This window comes from Rhincodon typus, chromosome 12 (genome assembly GCF_021869965.1).
Source record: "Rhincodon typus isolate 14 chromosome 12, sRhiTyp1.1, whole genome shotgun sequence".
NCBI lineage: Eukaryota > Metazoa > Chordata > Chondrichthyes > Orectolobiformes > Rhincodontidae > Rhincodon > Rhincodon typus.
Window position 1 is genome coordinate 34,507,298 of NC_063343.1, and position 24,232 is coordinate 34,531,529.

At 40.3% G+C, this 24,232-nt stretch overlaps 1 protein-coding gene across 1 annotated transcript in view; it reads right to left on the reverse strand.

Moving 5' to 3' along the window:
* Positions 1-24,232, reverse strand: part of LOC109917904 (protein phosphatase 3 catalytic subunit alpha-like) — a 342,103-nt gene that overhangs the window by 288,660 nt on the left and 29,211 nt on the right. Inside the window, exon 3 of the mRNA XM_048603968.1 lies at positions 20,394-20,474. Within this exon, the coding sequence (XP_048459925.1) occupies positions 20,394-20,474 (81 nt within the window). The remainder of the gene's footprint in view (positions 1-20,393; positions 20,475-24,232) is intronic.

Below are 24,232 nucleotides of genomic sequence, written 5' to 3' on the forward strand. Positions count from 1 at the left end.
AACCTCACATGTTGTTTCTATTTAAATGATCATCCAATGCCTTCTTGAATAGCTTGATTGAGCTTGCCTCCACCACATTTCCAGGCAGCGCTTTCCAAATCTGGACCACTTGCTGTGTGAAAAAGTTTCTCTCACCTGATTTTTATTTTGCAAAATATTTTAAAGCTGCACCCTCTGATTCCTTTACAAGTGGAGGAATACGGATATCTTGATGTATAGGTTGGAAGACAGAACTATACAATCCAGATGGAGATGGACGGGCTCAGAATTTCTGAACACAGCCAGTATGTCGCTATGTTACAACTCTCAAGCTATAATTATGAAGCAACTCAGGTAGGTGATGCTAGTTACTTGAAAGCAGCAGATAGTTGCTAAAATCATTGAAAGGCCTATTTAGGCTAATGACAATGCCAACAGGAATTTTCCAGTCAGCCTGTGCACTCTCGCACAGTCCAGAACCCAACAGCTACCTGAAGGTAGCCTCCCCTGGCTGCAGGTTGGATCAATTTGAGGACTCTATTTTCCTTGCAATCACCAGATCTACATGCCATGACTGTGGCCATAGCTTGTTCTGTGCAAAGACTCACCCAAAATTGAAGGTTTTTTTTCAAAAGTTTGCATGTGTTATTAAGAGGGCACCTCTAACTTGAAGCATCTCTCTCTTTTGGCAGGACTGGCAGGCAGCAACTCTTTCAGTGTTGGTCTCCTATTGATGTCTGCCCCCTCCAGCCATTAATGATCCATTTCTGACACAATGCAAGTTTGAGACCTGAATTTGATCCCAGCAGGATCCCACCTCCAAAACAAAAATCCATCACATTTTTTTTTACCAGGATTCTGGGACCATGAATTTATTCACTAGGTCTACCAAGGTTAAAAACCGATTAACTGTAATTTTGTGGGTGAATAATGGTAAAGTTGAAATTTCCATTGTGATTCGGGGCCACAATCCCATGATTGTATTGAATTATATGCTCAATGTGCCAAGGATCCTAAAATTATAGAATCCCTATAATAGAGAAGCAAGCCATTTGGCCCACCGATTCCATACTGACCCTCCACAGAGCATCCCACCCACACCCACCTCTTACCCTATTCCTGTAACCCTGTATTTCCCATGACTAATCTACCTGGCCTACACATCCCTGGGCACTATCAGCAATTTAGCATGGCCAATCCACCTAACCTGTACATCTTTGCACTGTGAGGGGAAACCAGAGCACCCAGAGGAAACCCACGCAGACACCGGGAGAATGAGCCATCATTGATCTAATTGAACTGGCTGGTCAGAGCCCATGTAAATAAAGGGTGACTTGGTGACAGGATACTGGCCTCTGTGCAGGTATTTCAGTGGCGACAAGAGTGGGACGTCATTTACCAGCAGGGCTTTTGAGTATTTTCTAAAGTCAAATGGCATGTTCAGACAGCTCCATATCATCCATTGTCCAATGGTTTGGTGGAAAGAGCAGTCCAAACATTGAGGGCAGGCTTTAAGAAACAGCCTATAGCTTCACTTGATACTAAACTGACCCTGTTTCTATTTGATTATAGGACCACCTGTCAAGTAACTATAGGGATAGCTCCAGCAGAGTTGCTGATGGGAAGAAGATTCCACAGCAGGTTAAAACTGATATTCCTGAATTTGTGAGGAGAGTGAAATGGCATCAAGAATGTCAATGCCAGCCACACGTCTCCTCTCAGCGAGAGAGACAGTTTACTCTAGGGAACAAAGTTTGATGTCACAATCGTGGAAATGGCCCGGCATGGGTACGAGGCGAGGCTGATGTGAGGTCAGGTACATACAAAGTTCTGGTAGGTGATCCAAACATGTGGATCACATGATATCTGCTACCGCACAAACGGGGCTGGAGCAAAATGTAACTGGCCCCTCAGAACAGCCAGAAAGGCTGTCATAAACCGTGGGCTTTCCCCTCTTACTAGCATTGAAGAAACCCCAGAGTCAGAGATGGATGCAGCCTCAATATCATTACTGCCTGAAGAAGGGGAAGAAACTCTCCCAAGACGTTCTGAGTGCAAGGGACAGGCTATGTTCCGGCACGTTCTGCCCATGTCAGAGTCGGAGGAACCGGACCTGCAGCAAAAACATCCCAGGAGAAGCTCCAAGAAAAATAAAACAGGTTTACATCCTCAAACCTTGGGCGGAGTTAGAAGGAGTGATGTAGTAAATGGAACCAGGGCCAGGTGGATCTCATTGACCATGAGATCCTTGATTGGGGTTGTTAACCTGAGCCAATCAGGGAGACTGGTTGACAGATATAAACGGGAGATTCAGAGAGTCTCCACATCCTAGAGACGAACTCTGAACTGGCTGCTCAGAGCCCAAGTACTATGCACATGTAAATAAAGGGTGACTTAGTGACAGGATACCAGTCTCTGTGCACTTAGTTCAGTCTCCGTTTGTGACTTGGTGTAACTTATACTTTATTATATAATGTGCTGTTGTGAAACACCAGGGAACTTCTTAAAAAATTCTTTGGTGCAACAGACACTTGAGAGTGAAAGTAGTTCAATAAATATTACTTATCCACAATTAGGGTACATGTCATTTACATTCTACTACTACAGGATCCATTTTATTTCTTTACCTTTTTGGTTTAAAGAGTGGACAACTAAGGCCATACCAGGATCCATACTAGTCAATTTTGGCAACTTGCTGTCAAAAGATAAGATGGAATGCATCATGACAGAATAGTGCATGGGCATATCTTTTGGCCCATACTGATGATACTGGTGTTTGCACCGATCCTAACGATGGATGCCATACGAGCTGTGCAGGTAGCAATATTTGAGGCTGCTCACTCCCAAAGAATGGAGGCAAGTCTGGCAATGCTATGGAATTAAAATTCTCAGACATCACTTTCAATATTTATGGGCTCTTGTGCAAAATTGATTGACAGATGTGTTTATTGCTTCAAAGTTAACTCCCTGGCTGTGAGGTGCTCTCAGATATCCTGAGGATAGATGGCAGGACCACAATATGATGGTTTTCCCTTTCAAACAGAATGGAAAATTCAATTAGAATACTAAGGCAAGTATTTTAAACTTAAATAATGACAATCACGTGGATGTGAAAGCAGAGCTGGCTGAACTGAACTAATATACTAAGTGCTAGCACAGTCAATAGAGAAAAATGGATGCTTTTAAGGGGATATTTCAAAATACTTAGAATAAAAATATCCATAAGAAAAAGAAGAATTCTAAGTGGAGGACACATGATCGGCAATTAACTGAAGAAATTATGAAAAGCATCAAACTTAAGGAAGATACAAAGGTGCGCAAAGGTGAGGAGCAGGTCAGATGACTGGCCAGAATGCAAAGAATGGCAGAAAGTGATTGAAATATTAATTTACTTAAAAAAATTTAAGTATGAGACGAGACTAATTAAAATGGGCAGTAATGATTGAAATATAATGTAAGCAAAGCTTTTTAAAAGCACAAACATTTTAAAAAGAAAAGAGTGAGTGTTGACTTTCTTGATAATGAAAATGGGATGTTATTAGTAAATAAGGAGGTATGGTTTGATTAAATAACAAAATTTTTTTGACTTTGTGAAGTAACTGCACAAATGCAGCTAGGTCGGCATCCAACCTTGGCTACCAGACGTAGCTTCTTGCTAGTACCTTCATCTTGAAAATCCTTGGATGACCCTGGAGGTGTTCTGGCAGCAACCTTTACATGGGATGATTAGCCTAGCTTCCCACAGTAATATGCCATCCTCTACAATGATCTGCCCACCAAGTCCAAAAAGGTTTCAGTCCTAGTTGTAATGGCCCTGCTGTTTCCACCATTACTACCAGCTGCTTCAGGATAGGACAGGATCTTCTTGTGTCCACAGTCAGATATTGTCTGCGGTGACTGGAAGGGTATCCAGAAAGTTTAAAACCAAAATGGACTCTTCTGGGGGAGGCACTACCGGTGAAGTATCCACCAGTGGGAGGTGGCTCAAGGCATCTGCATTAGCCACTTGGCTTCCTGGATGGTGTCTTAACTTGTACATGTACACACTGACAATAAGGGCCCAATGCCGAATTCTACCAGAAGCTTTGTCAGCACCACCTTGTCCTCCTTCAGTAGCCCTAGCAGGGGCTTGTGATCTGTGACTATCACAAATTCCAAACCGTCAAGGTACTGGTGGAACTTCTCACACCAAGGATGACTGCCATACTTTCCTTATCTATTTGGGCTTACTTGCGATCGGCATCAACCGAAGTCCGGGAAGCATACGCTTTCAGGCATTCCTCTCCACTGGGCCACCGGCGAGCCAACGATATCCTGAAACCATACAGGGAGGCATTGCATGTCAGCACTACTTCTCACCTTGGATTGTAGTGGGCCAACACCTTAGACAACAATAGCTGCTTTTTCAGTTCCCTAAAGGCTACTTCTTGGCTTCGTGACCATTTCCAAGGCTGACCCTTTTCTTAACAGCAGGTGTAAGGGTGCCAAGATGGAGGCCAGGTTCCGTATGATTCTTCCATAATAATTCACTAACCCAAGGAAAGACCTAAGCTCCGGTACAGATGCAGGAGCTGGTGCTCCTTTGATCACCCTCACTTTATCTTCCAGCAGGTATAACCTGGTTTTGTCAACTCTATAACCCAAGTAGGTCACTTGGGGTGCCTGGAACACACTTTTCCCATCAAAGGCATACTCCTGCCTGGAAGAATGTTTAAGCACTATATCCAAGTTCTCCATGTGCTATTTATTGGTGTTCCCTGTTATTAGTATGTCAACCAGATGATTTCCCTTATGGGTATTAATTGTAGCGTACTTTTGGAACTCCTCATCCAGTCACACTTGTAGGTAGGCGTGGATCAGCTTTGTGAAGGACAGCACCCTCCGCCAACTTTACATACAAGTTCTCTATGCGAGGGATCAGGTATTTTTCCAGCTGCGAGAAGCCAATTACCATTTGCTTGAAACCCCCACAAAGGCGAACTGAGCCATCAGACTTCACAATTGGTACAACCAGTGTTGCCCATTCTGCAAAGCGTACCAGTTTGAAGATTCCCTCGCACTCCAGCCTCCTGATTTCCACCTCTACTTTTGCCCGCAACATGTAACATTGCTTTGGCCCCTTTGATAGTCCCTTCTTGAAAAACTCCTTGGTATTTCACTAGGACTTCACTGCTGCAACCATTTACCAATCGAAAAATGTTGAGCCAATCAAGGTGAATCTTGCTCAATCAATTCAACCTCAATAGGCTTGGGCCTGAGCCTTTTACTACCACCAGTGGTAACTGCACCAACTGCTTCTCATAGGAGACCAAAACAAAGTTGTACACTTAATCTGCAACGGTTCCCCAGTGTATGCTCTCAGTCTGGCTGAGGTCTTGTGCAAGCTTAAAGTTTGGGGTCCAGAGTGAATCTTGTTAAAGAACGATTCTGCAACCACAGATACAGCTGCGCCAGTATCAACCTCCATAGGAACTAGGTGATCATTTAACTAAACATTAATTTTAATTGGTCCTGATTTGGGTGTCACTAAGCCATTTAATTGTTCAAACACACATGTAGGGGAACTTTCCAGGTGTGCACTCTCCTGGGTACCAATCTCTGAGTTTTCCTATTCAACTCAGGCCTTATAGGACTCCTTTGTTGTCTTGAGTCCGCTCACCAGCAGCAACTGCAATGGCTCACCGACCCAGATCCTGAAGAACTGTTTGACCACTTGGCCGAGGCTTGGCTTTGTTGTGGGGTTCTGCTGTGCATTGGCCTAGGATCCCTCTGCTCAGGATATGCCCTGCTTGAGGTTCTGCAATTGCCTACACTCACATGGTATTCCCCAAGCTCAGTCAGACAGGTGAGGGCATCCACTTCCATTGGGGTGCTCTATAGCCCCCATGTTCCACTTACCACATTTTCTAATGACAAAGCCAGCTGCGGTGTCTGTTTGAAGTCCAGTTGGGCATTAACTAGTAGGCACTTCTGCATGATTACATCATTAATCCCACTCTCGTCGCCACCAAAATAACTGCACAGCAGCTGGGTCCCATCACCAACTCACCCTTTATTTACATGTGCACAGTACACTGCCTGTGGCCAGCCTGGTCAGAGTCAGTCCCCTAAACTGAGGAGATTCTAATCTCCTGGGTTTTTTTTTTAAAACACACTGAAGCAGTGGCACAAAAAGGCCAGGTCCTGTTACCAAATCATCCATTCACTTCACTAATGCAGCTGTATCATTAGCTGTGACCAACCAGCTCAGAAATCAGTTCTTAAAACCAGCAGCATCACCAGCTGTGACCAGCCAGCTCAGGGGCAGTCCCATGAACTAAGGCCATTCTAATCTGGTTATATTGGTTATATTGGTCATCCAAGGCTTTCCTGATTGGCCCAGGTTAACAATCCCAATCAAGAACCCCATAGTTAACAAGGTCAACCTGGTTCTAATCACTACACTTCATTATGAAGGATACAAAAAAATCCAGTATTATCCATAAATCAGGAAGCAGAAGGGAGACAGGAACTTGCTGAAATTACATAACTAAGAGAATAGTCCTTAGCAAACTGATGGAGCTGTGGGCTGACACAGTTTCTGGATCGCAGTGAACTGTGACTTTGAACTCAAAATACGTTGCTAATGAGTTAGTAGATGCAATAATGCTAATTTTGCAAAATTCCCTAGATTCTGGAAAGATCCCATCAGACTGGAAAGTAGTAAATATAAATTTTCTATTACGGAAGGAACAGTGAACCCGGAACTAGTAAACAGCAATAATGGACAGAATTTTTTTTCTCTTAAAGGTTGGACCGACTTTGGAATTCTCTGCCTCAGAAGGCAGTGGAAGTGGGGCAACTGAATATTTTTAAGGTGGAGGTAGATTGATTTCCTTGCCCAACAAGAATCTAAGGTTATCAAAGTTATATGGAAATATGGTATTTGACACACAAATAAACAGTCATGATTTTGTTCAATAGCAGAACAGGCTTCATGGGCTGAATGGTCTAATTCTCCTCCTGATTTGCACATTCATATGTGCATAGGACTCATATAAAATGATAGTCTTCCGCCAAAGGATCGGACGAACATTCTAAGAGTGCTGGGGTGAATACACTCTGTTATTACAGTCATAAGAGGTTTACAGCACAGAAAAGCCCTTTGGCCCAATTTGTTGTTGACACTGCCTGGTTTTCACATTGAATCTAGTCCCGTTTGCCTGCATTTCATCCATATTACTTTGCAGTAACACACTCAAGTGTTTGGAGGGAAGTTTCACAGTGAACAGCATGTGTGCTTAGGTGTGGTATTGGGGAGGGATGACTATTAAATTTGCCACTCTTCAAGTGTTATAAATAGTGCAATTGTAACATTTAAAGAAAGGTAAGGTCAAGACCAGAAGAACTCAGAGTAAAGAATTATTTTGAGCTATTCTGTTATGAAAAGCTCAAATTTAGTAACAGCAAAATGACACCACGACTTCTACTGACACTCTATTGGTTATAAATCAAAATTTGTGAATTGTTAGGGCAGTTTCAGAAATTAATTTTAGTTGTTAGTAATATCATGGTCATTACTTACAACAACTGATGTTTATTATTTATACCTGCTCATTCCATAATACAAAACAATTCAAATCGTACAAAATTCCATTTTGACTAACCACATCAAAAGTTAGACACATTGAACTATCTCTCTCTTTCACTTTGCCATGTCACAGCCAATTGGTTGTACAGTTGTTGTGTCTCCATTACTTGCAATTTGCAACATCTCTACATTAGAATGCTTTGCTAGAATATATCACTGTGCAAAACAGTCAGGGATTGAGGCAACGCGTAATAGTCCAGATAATCTGCTGGAAGCAGATAGAAGTGTTTATACCTATGATGGTACATGTATTGTATTGCCACATGATTTTCCATCAATTCTTACACCTGATATTTGCTTACTGCCCTCCATCCTAGCATTCTACTATTCTAAATCAAATGAAGGTCTCTCTTTAGCATGACTCATGCATGCCCTTAGGAGTCACGTCGGAAATAAAAATTCCCTCACAAGAAGACCTTCTATTCCTTCACTATCCAACTCCATTAGAAAAAAAACATTAGGTATTTCCTACAATGGCTATAACTAAAACATTGTCAGTAATACTGCACTTTATCTTCTGAAGCATGTAGCCTGCTGAAGATCAATTTAGCTAACAGTATATACTTTTAATTCAGTAAACACTGACAGATTTGCATCACTCATGTTCAGGAAAATCTCCTGTTAAGCAAATGAACTGCCCAACAAATGCACTATTAATATTGTACACGTTGCCATTACAAATTTAGCATACAGATTAATGGCAGATTAACAGCAGAACAATCAGATTCATTACAAAAATAAGCATTAAAATATATTCTGCTGGATGTCACAACAGCTTGCCCTTCCAAGTGAAATATCAATCAGAAACTGACAATCGAAATTAAAGATGCCTGACACCAATAACACATAATGGGCAGAAACTGCCCCTCATTGGGGTGGAATTCCTACCCTCAGGAGTTGCTGGCTGATTTGATTGGCAGTAACTCTAGCAGCACCATGAACTCAGTAGTGGGCTCTGTGTGTAATAGTTTGTATGGGGATGGTGTTGGCAATCTCAGGTAGTGGGAATCAGGCAAGAGGGTTGATTTTGGAGATGAGGTGAGCAGGAAGGAGGGGAAGTGTTATCTTTAGGGAGGTGCCCTCGATGCACAAAGGACACATCCGAACGGAGTTCCCCCTTCCTTCCCACCTTTTGAAAATGTATGGAAAGTATGTCCATTCTCACCCATCTGACCATGCCAACTGAATTCTGGGCAGTGTATTATTGGGCTCAGTTGTGCTTGTTAACAAGTCCAATTGACCCTTAATTATTTATTTACATATGGTAAGCTGGTTACCGAATTCAGGGCCCACGCATCCTCTAATGTAGAAGTGAGCTCATGGGTGGGTGAGAAGGTGGTGGGCTTGCTAACCCCTGCTTTACATTCACACCAACCAAAAACATGTCCAAAGGACCATGTAATATCCTGCCCATTGTTAAAAATCTTCCATTTTAAAGTAAATAAATACATTATCAGAAAGTTGAGAACATGGAAATTCAGACCAAATGGATTCATCATGAGTTAACGTTATTATGTTGAATGCTGCAGAACAGGACAGTTTTCATTTGGTGGAACAAAACTTGAGTAATACTGAAAGAAAGAGACATCTTGTCAGAGCTTTCTGTCTTACACTTATCAACATGATTCACTGGAAATATCAAAGGAAAGATTATAATTATATATTCTAAGACAGGAGAGAACTGATTGGTTGGAAATTGGACTCTGATCAGTTGTGGTGTTGCCACGGTTTGATTTTGACCGACAGCTGCCGAGCTTTGTTTAAATTTTAAATGAGGCAGGTTGACTCTAATTGGTCAAGGCTTTGCCCCAAGAAATAGATCAGAAAATGGCTATTACCTATTATGTTGATTTGAAGCAGGTAATTCTGTGCACCTATTTTTTCTGTCTACAAAGAACAAGGCAATAGTGTGCCATATGACAAGCCTGGCTAAAAATTATAAAATGGTTGTCCACATAATTCTCCACACATTCAGGGTTGTTTCACGAAAGATTCCAATTACGGAATCACATTAATGTTGGATGCTAAGTTATGAGTTTTGAGCTTGACAAAACTGGGTACTTTTTAACAATCTAAAGAATATACTTTAGTATAACTGACAAGGAGCAGCTATAATAGTCATTAGAATCACAACACAATTCTGCAATCATTGATTCTGCAATCACTCCAAAGGTTTACCTTGTTAGCTTATCAAAAAGTATGCATTATACAGTTAAATTAAGGTAGAGTTGGCCATCATTTAAATAATTACAGCATTTTGTTCATAATTAAGACTATTTTGCCAATATTAGTCCAGAAATTAGTTCAGTGACAAAAAACAAAAAGCAATGGCCAATGGCTGACTTTGGGAATGGAAATTGGTTTCCAAGGAGCTTCCACAGGGGACTAATGATTTAGACTTAATGTGGAAGGCATTATTGGGAAATATGCAGATGACAAAAACTGGCCAGGCAGTTCACGGTGAAGACTATGACTATCAAATGCAGAGCATATCAATGGTTTGGTTGAGCGAGCAGAAAAATAACAAATGAATTTTAATCCCCCAGAGAACTGTGTGATTATGTGTTTTGGGAGGGAAAACAAAGAAAGGGAATACATAACAAATGGATGGTATTGAGAGGGGTAATAGAAGTGAGAGACCTTAGACTGTATCCCCATGGGCCCAGAAGATGGCAGGGCAGGAAGACAAAGTGGTAAAGAAGGCATATGTGATGCTTTCTTTCATTGGCATTATGAAAGCTGGGATGTAAGGCTAGAACCTTATAATAAGTTGCTGGTTAGGCTAATGCTGGGGGTTTTGTGTACAGTTCTAGTCACCATATTACAACAAGGATGTAATTGCTGTATCAACAGTACAGAAGAAGTGTACAAGAATGCTGGCAGGGAATGAAAACTGCAACAATGAGGAATGATTGGATAGGCTAGGGTTGTTTCCCTTCAAATAAAGGATTCTGATGGATGGCTTAATTGAGGTGTAAAAATTGAACTCAATATATTTCCTCCATCTAGTGCAGTCTAGAAATTTTACATACTACAGCCATAGTGCACTGGTGGTGGAGGAAAAAAAGATTGATTCAGTGCCAAGGATCTTGTCAAGTAAAATGTTTTGTCTTTTAGTGGTGTCAAATTTCTTGAGTATTGTTTTTGCTGTGCACGTCCAGACAAGTGGCAATTATTCAATCACACATCTGATTTAAGCCTTGTAGATACTGAAGAGGTTTTGTGGGGTCAATTATCAGAGTACTTCTTTCTTCCTCATGTAGCCATATGGTTATTCTAGTTAAGATTTTGTTCAAATGTTATCTGTGATATGTTGATGATGGTAACTTGATAATGAGGCATCAAACATAAATGCTGTCATTTTCAAAAATAAAAACCGAAAGGACTGTGGATGCTGTAAATCAGGAACAAAAGCAGAAGTTGCTGGAAAAGTAAAAGAAGTGGAGTTCTGAGGAAGGGTCACTGGACCTGAAACATTAACTCTGATTTTTTCCTCACAGATGCTGCCAGGCCTGCTGGGTTTTTCCAGAAACTTCTGTTTTTATTACTGTCATTTTCAGTTTGCTATAGATAGCAAACTTGCACAACAGTACTAGTACTTGTCATCACATGTTTAGATATTATCGAAGCTCTGCTGGAGGTTGCATTGGAGATTGATTTTCATAGAATGATCACAGCATAGAAAGGGGCCATTTGACCATTTATTGCCATGTTCTCTGCAAAAAGCAGATAATCCAGTCCCAGTCTATTCCCCTTCTTCCATAGCCCTGCATGTGTTCCCCTTCAAGCATTTTCGTAATTCCTTTTTGAAAGCCACGATTGAATACGTTCCTGTCAGATTTTCAGGCAGTGCATACCAGACTCTTATTACTTGTTGCATTAAAAAAACATTTTATTCATTTTCCTTTGGTTCTTTTTCCAAATACCTTAAGGCTACATAATCTGATTCTGAATCATTTTGCCTATGGGGCCAGTTCCTCTTTGTCTAGATCTTTGATGATTTTGAACACCTCTATCACATAGGAAATTATTGGAGAAGATTCTTAAGGGGTAGGGTTTACTCATATTTGGAAAAGAATGAACTTATTGGGGATAGTCAGATTGGCTTTGTGTAGGGGAGGTCTTGTTTCAGAAAACTGATTGAGTTTTTGAGGCAGTGAAGAGGATGATTGATGAGGCTAGGGCTGTGGATATTGTCTACATGGACGTCACTAAAGCATTTGACAAGGTCCCTCATGGTAGGCTGATCTGGAAGTCATACTGGATCCATAAGTTGATATGTTAGATACAAATTGGCTTGGTCAAAGAAGACAGAGGTTAGTTGTATGGGGGTGTTTTTCTGACTGGAGGTATGTGACCAATGGTGTTTCACCACGATCATTCCTGGGACCTCTTATGTAAATCATTTGGATGAAAATGTAGGTAGTCTAATTTGTATGTCTGCACATGACACGAAAATTTGTGCAATTGTAGATAGTGAGGAGGGGTGTCAAAACATACTGCAGGATATAGATCAGTTGGAAAGTTGGGTGGAGAACTGACGGTTGGAATTTAATCTGGACAAGTGTGAAGTGATGCACTTTAGGAGATCAGATGAAAGAGGAAAGCATACAGTAAAATGGCAGCAGCCTTAGGTGCATTGATATACTTAAGAATCTTGGGATGCAATTCCATAGCTCCCTAAAAATATCAACACAAGTGGATAAGGTGGGAAAGAAAGCATACAGAATGTTTGTCTTTATTGGTTGGGGGCATTGAATATAAAAGTTGGCAAGTCTTGCTGCAGCTGTATAAAATTTTAGTTCAGTCTCATTTGGAGTATTGTGTGTAGTACTGGTCGCCACACCACTGAAAGGATGCAGAGGCTTTGGAGAGAGTGCAAAAGAGGTTTACTAAGATATTGTATGGATTGGAGTCCATTAGCCATAAGGAGAAGTTGGTCAAAACGTGGATTGTTTTCCCTATAGTGTTGGAGGCTGAGGTGTAACCTGACTGAAGTATATAAAATTCTAAGAAGCATGGATAGAGTGGATAGTCAGCGTCTTTTTCCCAGGGTGGAACTGCCAAATACGAGGGGACATAGGTTAAGGGGGAATATTTAAGGAGATGTACAAGTTAATTTTTCTTTAATGTAGAGGGTGGTAGGTATAATGGTTGTAACAATGATCAGCCAAGTGGACCTCAGAGTATGAGTTCCCTGATTGGAGCTGTTAATCTAGTCCAATCAAGGACGCCTGACTAATAGATAAGAACAGGACAGTCAGACATCCTGTTCACACTAAGAGGTGACTCTGAGGGAGCTGGATCAGTGTCAAGGATTCTCCACCTGTAAATAACGGGTGACTTGGTGATGGGATACTGGCTTCTGTTGAGTAATTTCACTAAGTACCTGGAACGCGCTGCCAAGGGAGGTGATAGCAGCAGATACAATATAAATGTTTCAGAGGCTTTTGGACAGACACATGAACAGCCAGGAAATAGAGGGATAAGGACCATATGCAGACTGTTGGAACTTGTTTAGGATGGCATCCTAATCGGCATAGACATGGTATGCCAAAGGGCCTGTTCATGTGCTGTTATATTCTATGTCCTATGTTTTGTTCTAATCTATTCTGCTCTAAGAATTGGGCTTATCCAGTCTGTCCATGTGACTGACATCCTCACCCTGGAACAATTTTATGCATCTTCTCTAAAGTCTTCATATTCTTCCAAAATTACCATTCTCAGAATTGGATACATGCTCCAGTCAAGAACAAACCTGTGTTTTATCAAGACTTATTATGACATCCTTGCTTTTGTAGTCTATGCCTCTAAGTTATGACTCGGTAAAGAATTTTTCAGAGCTTCATTTTAAGCAAGTGTGTTTATTTGTTTCCATATCATTATTTCTTAGGTAACCCAAGCTAACTGAAAATGGGATAACTAATAAAACTGTAATAGTCCCATGACTTTGCATCGCTTTCTTTGTAGTGGCCTCTCGTTACTCACAATCCTGCAAGATATCTTAGCTGTATTCAATTAATACTGGGACTTGGTACAGTTTATTATGCACATAGATCTTTCATAAATTTTAAATCATGATAATTTTCATAAATTGCAATGTAGGTTGATTCCCTGGTGGTACTGGAACTTGAATGAGAATATTTCAAATTTCACAACATTAGCTTATAATCCATTAAAAAATCTTTAATGTTCTAGGCTTGCACAGGAACCAACACAAATAATGTTTCTAAACAAAAGTTCAAATCATTTCGAATTGTGCTTGGATTACATAGGATTGAAAATTGGTTGTACCTTCTCACTTCATCTTTCTCCAAGTCAGAAATGGCACAGTCAGACCCATTACAAATCTGTTCTCTCAAATGTACGAGATATCATTGCTGCGAGCTATCTAAACAAAAAGCATGCCACACATGATACCGAATTTCGTTTTACTATTACACCAGCAAACTTCTCACGAGCACATTAGCCCCAGTTAAGCTGATATGGAAATCATTCAAATTGTTCCTGTACACCTTTTCAGTTATGTCTACTACCTTGGCACCAGGGTGTGGGAGTATATTGACCATCATAGAAACACCAGTCCACAGTCTTGATTATCAAACATCCTGGATTTCTGTACTTTTCTATAACCCAACAATCTGCCCTCACTCCCCCCAATCTTGTCCAATCATTTGCCCCAGAGTGCCAATGACGCTCTCCCAAGGTGTTCATATACACAGAGTGTTCATAATCAGCACTGAAAATCAACCCGACAGTGCAACAAACCTGATAGATTCCTGCGCTATCTGCCTCTTTCTACAACTTTGAATGGCCAATTGTTTATTATTCTCCTGTCCTTTGCAGTTGTAGCTCACTCCAGAGTGATTACCTCCTAGAACCACTCTCAAGGGAATTCCCAGCATTTCAGATATCCCACTGGGTCTCCAGCTGCTTCAGATTTTAGTTACTAGAGGCACTTCCTGCTAGTTCCTGTATGATTATCAAGGACAAATAAAAAATCCTGAAATTTTCTCATGAATTGCAAACAAAACATCTCAGCTGTCCCAAGAATTTATTTAACTGTCTATTCAATTATAGGTTTTTAGTTTAGCACACCTGTACACTTGTTTATTATTCAATTATTTATGCATATTCAATTTTTATTTAAGGCATTTCCAATCCCATTAGTGTTGGTATCATTTACCAAAATTTTATTTGCACCTCGTTAGGTCTAATTGATGACCCTGATTTATTTATTTACTGAGATAGTAGGAACTGCCGATGCTGGAGAATCTGAGATAACATGGTGTAGAGCTGGATGAACACGGCAGGCCAAGCAGCATTAGAGGAGCAGGAAAGCTGACGTTTCGGGTCTAGACCCTTCTTCAGAAAATTTTCTTATTTATTTACTGTTGCTCTTGGTTTCAAGTACTTAGCGTTTCTATACAAAATTCCCAGTGCCACCAAATTTCCCATAACTTGTTTCCAAATAGGTTATTCTGGAAATTATGAACATTACATAGGTTTGATTAAAGTGAGGGGTTATTATAGGGAGTGAGTCTTTAGGTTGCAGGAGATTTTGACAAAGATGGCTGAATGGACCCATCAATGATCCAAAATTTTACATCTGGCAAACAGAATAAAATAAGCAAAACTGAATAGCAATCAGGGCAGAAACTACCTAAGAGTGAAGGCACTAAAATAACTGGCCCAGTCCATGCACACACTCAGCATTGGACAGTAATCCTATGATCGTTATTAACAAAGTAATACATTCCATAAAGTGTCTACCAGTCAGCAAAGGTTTTGAACATGTTGAATATATGTTCAGGGTTGCTGCACTTGTATACTGGAGCTGAAAACTGGCATGCATTCACAGCAAGTCCTGTTATTAGAAGTTATTTATACGTTATCTTTTCAAAGATGTTATGACACACTGCCAGGGCAGGTGAGACTTAAACCTTGACCTTCTGGACATGAGGTAGTGGCCACAAGAACCCACCCCTATAATTTAATGTCAGCCAATTTTGGAACAACTACATTGGCTTAAGAAACTTTGCCCCAATGTCTACCATGCAGGGGACAAGAATGTTAGGGTGAGAAAAGCATATTGCCACTTCAAGACTTGGGCCACTTTTGAGCAGCAAGTCTGGTAATTCAAGAAATTCATTCAGAAATAGCTGTGGGCATGTGATAATCCTTTATGTGTGTCCCAGATATCAAAATGTGATACAAATTCCTAGTCAAATCACTGAAGAGCTTGAAAATAGTACATTTACTGAACATCTCTCCTAAACTAAAAAAATGAGACTACTTGTGATCCCAGGTGATGTTATATCATGTCAGGATAATCACCTATCCAAAAAGAACTTTCAGAGCATACACTTAAGGAACAAAGGATCAGAAATTTCCAGTTAGACTCTCAATTCTGCTTGATTATCCAATTAAACCATTACTGATCTGTACTTCAACTCAATTTGCCTGCCTCATCTCCAGTAGTACATTTCGGTTAGTTTTATAGGTTTGTTTTTATAGGTTAGTTTTTCGGTTTGTTCACTGTTATTTGCGAAATATCCTTCTTTTGTACAAGTCATTAGCACATTCCTCTTAATTAAGTTATGCATACATTTTATCAATAATTTTTCAATGTAATATGACAAAGAAATAGAAACATTGTCAGGAAATAAAACTCTTCTTTGAAAAGAATATTTTATTTGTTTTTTAACAAAAATGTGATTGGGCAGTTTAATAATTCCTAATTTATTTCAAACAACAAAATTGGACAGCATCAGATTCTTCCGTATTTCTCCCAAGGATGTGTACTTTAAAAACTTTTGTAAATTAACATAAAATTAAAATATATAATCATAGAATTTTACAGTACAAAAGGAGGCCATTCAACCCATCATGTCTGTACCTGCCCATGAAAGAGCTACCCAGCTAGTCTGATTCACCAACCCTCTAAATTTTTCACTTTCAAATAGAGATACAGCTCTCTTTTCAACCCTCCTATCAAGTCCACATGCACCACTCTCCCAAGCAATGCATTCCAAATGCTAACAATTCTCTGAGCAAAGAAGTTTCTCTTCATCTCACTCCTAGATCTCTTGCTGAGAATTTTGATTTTGTGTCCCATAATTGACATGCCAACTAATGAAAACAGAATATTCTTCGTTATCCTGTTCAAAACTGTTCAAAATTTTGAACACCTCTATAAGATCACCTCTTAATCTTCTCTGCTCCAAGGAGTTCAAGCCAAATTTCTCTAATCATTCCTTGTATTTAAAATCTCTCATTCCTGGTATCATTCTTGTAAATTGTCCTTTGCACTCTCTCCAGGACTTTAACACCCTTCCTTAAATAATGTGCCCAGAACTGAACACAATACCGCGAATGTGGTCTGACTGATGATTTATAAAAGGTGTACCATCACTTCCTTGTTTTTGTGCTTTTTGTCTCTATTTATAAACCCAAGGATCTTATAAGCCTTCTCAGCAACTTTTTCAACTTCAGAGAATTCTGCTCGTGAACCTTGAGGTCCTTCTGTTCCTGTAAAGTTGTATCATTGAGCTTGTATTGTCTTTGTGTTTCTTCTACCAAAAATGCATTACCTCACATTTCTCTGCACTGAAATTTATCTGCCAGGTGTCTATCCATTTGGCCAACGTCTCCAGGTCCCTCTGAAGTCACTCAGCATCATTCTGACAATTCACTATTCTCCCTTGCTTAGTATCATTTGCAAATTTAAAGATTTTACCTTAATACCCATTTCCAAATGGTTTATATAAACCAGAAAAAAGGGTCCCAACATTTAACCCTGGGGAATACCACTTCAAACTCATCTCTAATCTGAGAAACACCCATCTACACATAACCCCTGTTTCCTCTCTTTTAGCCAACTTCTAATCCATGTTGCCAAGGACTCATCCATCCCAAATATTTTTAATTTGCTCATCAACTTGCCATGAAGCACCAAATCAAGTGCTTTCTGGAAGTCAAAATATATAACATCTACAGCACTACCCTCATCTACTGCCTGTGTCAACTTGTCAAAGAATTCAATTAAATTTGCCAGGCATGACCTGCCATTGAGAAAGCCATGTTGACTAATGCTAATTTATTTTTCTAAGTGTGTATTTATGTTATCCCATATTAGAGTTTCCATCAGTTTTCCCACTATTGACTTCAATCTGTAAGACCTGTAGTTTCGTGGGTTATCCTGTGCCACTTTTTTAAACAATGGTGTCATATTTGCAATTTTCCAGGGCCATGGTACTAATCCTGTGTTCAGAGGCACCTGAAAGTTACTGTCAATGGCTCTGTAATTTGCTCCCTTACTTCTCTCAGCCACCATCACTACACACTCAATCCATCACTGATCTTTTACTATTCATATGTTTGAAGAACATCCTCCTATTTGTTTTCGCCTAATCTACCATCCTTTCCTCATACTTCCTTATTCCAGCCTTAGCTTCATTTGTGCATTTGATATCCTCTTGCTGATTGCGATTGCTATAATTATTCAATGTGCACGATATATCTCCTTTCTCTTCTTTATTTTCTTATCACTATTCTTAATCATTCAGGGTACTCTAGCGTTTGATAGCCTGTATTTATTTTTCATGGGTATGTACCTTGCTTGCACCCTATTTATCTCTCTTCTATTATTTTATCTGCTAAAATGTGTTTCTAATCAACTTGCTCCAGTTAAAATTTTGGACCCCTAAAATCTGCCCTTTTCCAGTCTGGGATATTAATCATTGACTGATTTTTATCCTTTACCAACTTAAAATTGAATCTTACAATATTGTGATCACTATTTCCAAAAATGCTCTCCCACTTTGATATTCTACACCTGGCTTGCCTCATTTCCTGGGATCAGAACCAGCACAGCTCCCTCCTCACAGGGCTGGAAATGTACTGTTCCCAAAAGCTCTCCTTTATACATTGCAGAAATGTCTCCCCTTCTGTACCCCACATTCTACCTTTTTCGCAGTCTACCTTAGGGTAATTGAGATCACCAACTATCACAACTCTACTTATCCTGCAAGTTTCCATAATCTATCTACAAATGCTCTCTTCTACTTCCTCATAAATATTTGGGAGGTCTATAATAAATAAAAACAAGTTCACAGTTCCCTTCTTGTTCCTTACCTCCAACTATATAGATTCTAATTCAGGAACTGCATCTTGTTGAAGGGCAACAATACTATATTTGACCAAGATTGCTACACCTCTTTCCTTTTTACCCACACTGTTTCTAATAAAAACTTATAGCTAGGATGTTAAGAACCCAGTCCTAGCTTGAGCCATGTTTCTGTTAATACAACTTTGTCATATCCTCCGGAACAATTTTTGGCTCTTAGTTTCCCAAAAATGTTCACAAAACTCTGTGCATTTACATACATGCAATGCAATCCTGCTCCTATCTCTTCCTTGCCCATTGGAAGGTGACCATTTCTTTGTTCACTGTCAATATTCAAGCCTTCCCTTACTTAGAGGTATAGATAGATCATAGATCAGAGGTATAGATAGAGTGGATAGCCAGAGACTTTTTCCTAGGGTAGAGGTAGCTATTACGAGGGGGCGTAGTTTTAAAGTGAGTGGAGGTAGATAGGGGGAGACGTCAGAGGTAGGTTCTTTACTCAGAGAGTGGTAGGGGCGTGGAATGCATTGCCAGAGAGGGTACTGGAGTCGGCCTCATTTGGGGCATTTAAGCGGCTATTAGATAGGCATATGGATGATAGTACAAGGTAGGGATGGAGGTTAGAAAGATCTTAGGCTTAGGGTAAAAGTTCGGCACAACATCGTGGGCTGAAGGGCCTGTACTGTGCTGTACTGTTCTATGTTCTATGTTCTATGTTCCATTCTTCCCTGTTCCCCATCTTGTCTCCTTTGCCCTCTCTGGTACTTTCAAAACTGAGCCCATTAGTCAACCCACTCGCTTGCCTTCCAAGTGTAAATTCACCCACTGTACTATTTACTCTCTCAGCCAAGAAATTAGTGCAATTCATTTATAAGCAAGAAAATTCAGAAATTATATTCTTTTTTCACCAACATTCATAGTGCACTTAAATGCACAGTAATGTTCCTATTATTGAGTAGCATTTTTAACTAAATATGCAACAGATAAAATAAATAATTCAAACATAGAATTAAATAGAATTATCAGCACAGAAACTGGTCATTTGACGCAAATGATCTTTGCTGGTGTTCATTCCCCATAACAAGCTCCTTCTACTTAAATCACCTCTCCCCACCCTATTTATAATTCTTAATGTGTGCATTAAGATTATCTTTAAACACATCTATTACTTAACCACTTCACATGACATTGAAATCCACATTTTCAGCATTCTCTGTGTATGTATATTGCTTGTAAATCCAATAATATCCAATATTTACTCCTCACTGTTCTAGACTTACCTACAATTGGAACAATTTCACCAAATCAAGTTAATTGAAATGCTTCATAATTTTAAAGAGTTCCACCTGTCAAAGTCTTGGAGTCTGAATTATAACAGAGAGTGGGGAGTGGGCAAATGTAAGAAATGTGTGGGGGAAGGCAGACATGGTGGTGTTTAGGGAGGTCTATTGTTCAGCAGTAATCTTGCCAAATATATTCTAAAGATTTAAAAATGGGGTGGGATTTTGGGTTAAGACTCAAGCACTGGAGACAGAGCAATCGTGCTGGGTAGTGGTAAGGATGTCTGATCAAGGGGATGGAAACAGGTAAGCTTGGTGGGCCAGGGAAGCACTCCTGCTCCTTTTGACCCACAAGAAGTGCTGGAAAGGCACTTACCTGTTCCATCCAGCCGTTCTCGCCTCCCTTCACCTTTCGGATTTCCCGAGGTTCGGGAAACCCGGTTGGCCATCGTTAAATCTGCAACAGAGATAAAATCTTAGGCACGCAGCCTCATTAAAATAATTTAAATGACCGACCTGCCTGAAGAGGGCAGATGAGTCACATTCCCAACCTGCCTCAATTAATACTGGAAGTGGGCATATCGAAGATGGGTTGAGATTAGTTTTCTCGTTTTTATATATTTTCTCACTTTTTATGGCCGTATCAAAACTGTGTTGCTATGTTTAGCAATGTAGATATCTGTTATACCAAATTGCGGCTTTACTCCATTTAATTTCTTACCTTACAAGGAATAAAAGAGCTCCATATTATTTCTAACAAATTATCTCCCTTGATTTTGGTGCAGTCTTCCATATTATTAGCTACTCCACTCAATGTAGCATTATTGATGAATTTTAACATAATACTTCCAATTGCAGAGTGCAAATTATTTGTGCATGTGGTCTTTATACAAATCCCAACTGGGATGACATTTTCTATCGCCTACAACACCAAAAAATCTCCCTCAACTTTCATTCCCTGTTCTCAGGGTTTTTTTTGTCAATCTTCCAATCCATTCCACAACTTGGCCACTGACTCTACCCACTCGAAACTTTGTTGTGAGTCAGTTACTTGACATCCTGTCAAACATATCGTATAGTTTTTCAGACAACCAATTATTTTCTATTATAAAAATGGACAGTTATCATGGGATATTTAAATATTAAAAAACATTGTCGGAATTTTTCTTCCATTGGTGGATTAGCAGATGGCCAAAGCTAACACCTTTGCTTGTGTTATTGCTGCTAACCTACTGCTAATTTCTTTCTGGGTGGTAATACTGTTTCTCATAGGCTCACAGCCACCAGGATGGAGATGAATTCAATGCTACACCCTTTGTAAAGGCCCATATGTTTCTGTAGATCAACAATCAAAACGTCAAGCAGCCTTGAGGGTGTCACTTGTTAAATGGGCTGACAGATCTTTGGAGACATCTGTTCAAGCTCTATTGATGGAGCTGATTCCTGCTCTATCAGTCCACAATGAAGTACATATTTTTAATCAAAGGTATCTGCCATCCAGGCTCCCTTTGAGCCAACAAGGTGTAGAGCTGGATGAACACAGCAGGCCAAGCAGCATCAGAGGAGCAGGAAAGCTGATGTTTCGGGTCTAGACCCTTCTTCAGAAATTTCATCCAGCTCTACACCTTGTTATCTCAAATTCTCCAGCATCGGCAGTTCCTACTATCCCTTTGAGCCATACCCTTGTTTCTGGTGATTTAGTCTGAAGGGTGTGCCATCACTACTCTCTCAGTACAATGAGGTTGTAGACTTGCTCACCGAGCCGGTGTTTGGTTGCAGACGTTTCGTCACCCTGCTAGGTAACATCAGTGAACCTCCGGTGAAGCATTGGTATTCTGCCCCACTTGTTATTTATATGCCTCAGTTTGATGGATGGTTCGCATCACTTCTGGTTCTGTTTTTCAGTGGTTTGTTTATCGGGTCCAGTTCAATGTGTTTGTTGATGGAGTTCCGGTTGGAATGCCAGGCCTCCAGGAATTCCCTGGCATGTGTCTGTTTGGCTTGTGCTATTATGGATGTGTTGTCCCAGTCAAATTCATGTCCTTCTTTTCCTGTGTGTATTGAGACCAGTGAGAATTGGTCGTCTCTCTTGGTGGCTAGTTGGTGTCTGTGTATCCTTATTGTCAGTTTTCTTCCAGTTTTCCCTATGTAATGTTTCTCACAGTCCTTGCATGGTATTTTGTATACTACATTAGTTTTATTGGTTGTGGGTATGGGATCCTTTACATTCGTCAGTAGCTGTTGCAGGGTGGTTGTTGGTTTGTGGGCTACCCTGATACCTAGGGGTCTGAGAAGTCTTGTGGTCATCTCTGATGTCTCTGATGTACGGTAGGGTGACTAGTGTTTCTGGCCATGTTGTGTCTTCTTGTTGTAGTCTGTTGCAGAGATAACAGCAGATTCTGCTTTTTGGGTATCCATTCCTTTTAAAAACTTTCAAAATAAGTGCTCCTGTTCTGCCTTGCGTAATTCTGGGTTGCTAACACAATATACAAAATACCATGCAAGGACTGTGAGGAACATTACATAGGCCAAACTAGAAGAAAACTGACATTAAAGAAACACAAACACCAACTAGCCACCAACAGAGATCACCAATTCTCGCTGGTCTCAATACACACGGGCAAAGAAGGACACAAATTTGACTGGGACAACACATCTATAACAGCACAAGCCAAACAGGGACATGCCAGGGAATTCCTGGAGGCCTGGCATTCCAACCAGAACTCCATCAACGAACACATTGAATTGGACCCAATATATAAACCACTGAAAAACAGAACCGGAAGTGATGCCAACCACCCCAGCAAACTGAGGCATATAAATAACAAGCGGTACAGAACACCAATGCTTCACCGGAGGCGCACTGACGATGTTACCTAGCAGGGTGATGAAACGTCTGCAACCAAACACACCAGCTCGGTGAGCTCATCTACAACCTCATCCACAACCCGAGCTACAAATCTTCTCACAAAAAACCCAGTACAGTCTTGGGATAAAGTGGCAGATTATGGTCACAATTACAAAACTGGAGCTCAAAATGACCATGGGATTTTTAGGCAGCTTTCTTGTTGCTTACAGTTTGGTGCTTCAGTTTCCCAGTTCAAGGCAAGAGGCAAGAGTAAACCCATTGCTACCTTAAATTGTCTAATGTCTGATGTTTGACAGCTGAACCTAGTTAAAATCTAGCTCAATACTTTTATGTTACATTTGATGTGTACTGCCAACTTCTCACTATCATTATTTTAACTGTTAATCTATTATGGTCCTGAAGGTTAAGGTGAATTGGTCAATCCATGATATTTAACGTTAATAGCAAGGCTAAATGGGTAACAGTCACTAATGTTGCAAACCAGAGTGCACATAGTTAACTCATGCAAATTACAAAAGTCAAAAGTGGGTGTTAGATCAATACTGCACAGTTCAAAAATTCCTTCATAGTTCCTCTGATAATGAAGCAGTTCCACATGCATCAAGACAAGGACAACATTCACGCTTGGGCTTGTAAGTTTTAGAAGTAGCGTTCATGTCACACACAGGTCCGAGAGAGAGCCTTGTCACCTCGTCTTAACATTGAATGGTTGAACTCACTCTAAAGCAATGACCAGGAGGTCCCTATTGGTCAGAAACTTATGGTCTAGTGATATAAAGCTGTGCCAACTAGAGTAGGTCAGAAGCTAAGTATTCTGTGATGAGTGGCTCATCTCTTGACTACCCAAAGTCTCTCTGTAATGTGCAAGGCACCCGAGTGCCACTCCAATACACTAAGGAAGCTTGAAAGCATCCAGATCAAAGTCATCCACTTTCTCCATCACCAGCATGTCATTGCTCGAGTGTACACTGGAATGAGTTGCAAAGGTTTGACTGGCAGCAAAATATACGAGCCACATATCTAGAAGGATCAGGGCAACCTGGAACACCACTAACTATAGTGTCCTGTTCATGTGATGGAGCAACCCAACTCAAACATGTCTCCTAAGCCTGTTTGATTGAAATTCCAGAACTTCCAATCTCCTTCAGTTGTAGACTGCAGTAGGTCAAAACACGCATCATAGGCTTCTGAAAGGCCGCTAGGATGAGCAATATATGCTAATTTAAATCGGCACCACCCATATCCCAAGAAGAAAAGGAAAAATCACTTATCATTGAGAAACTTCACAACATCAAAATGTTGCAAGAACCCTATGATGTATGGAATGATATAGACTTATTTCCAGT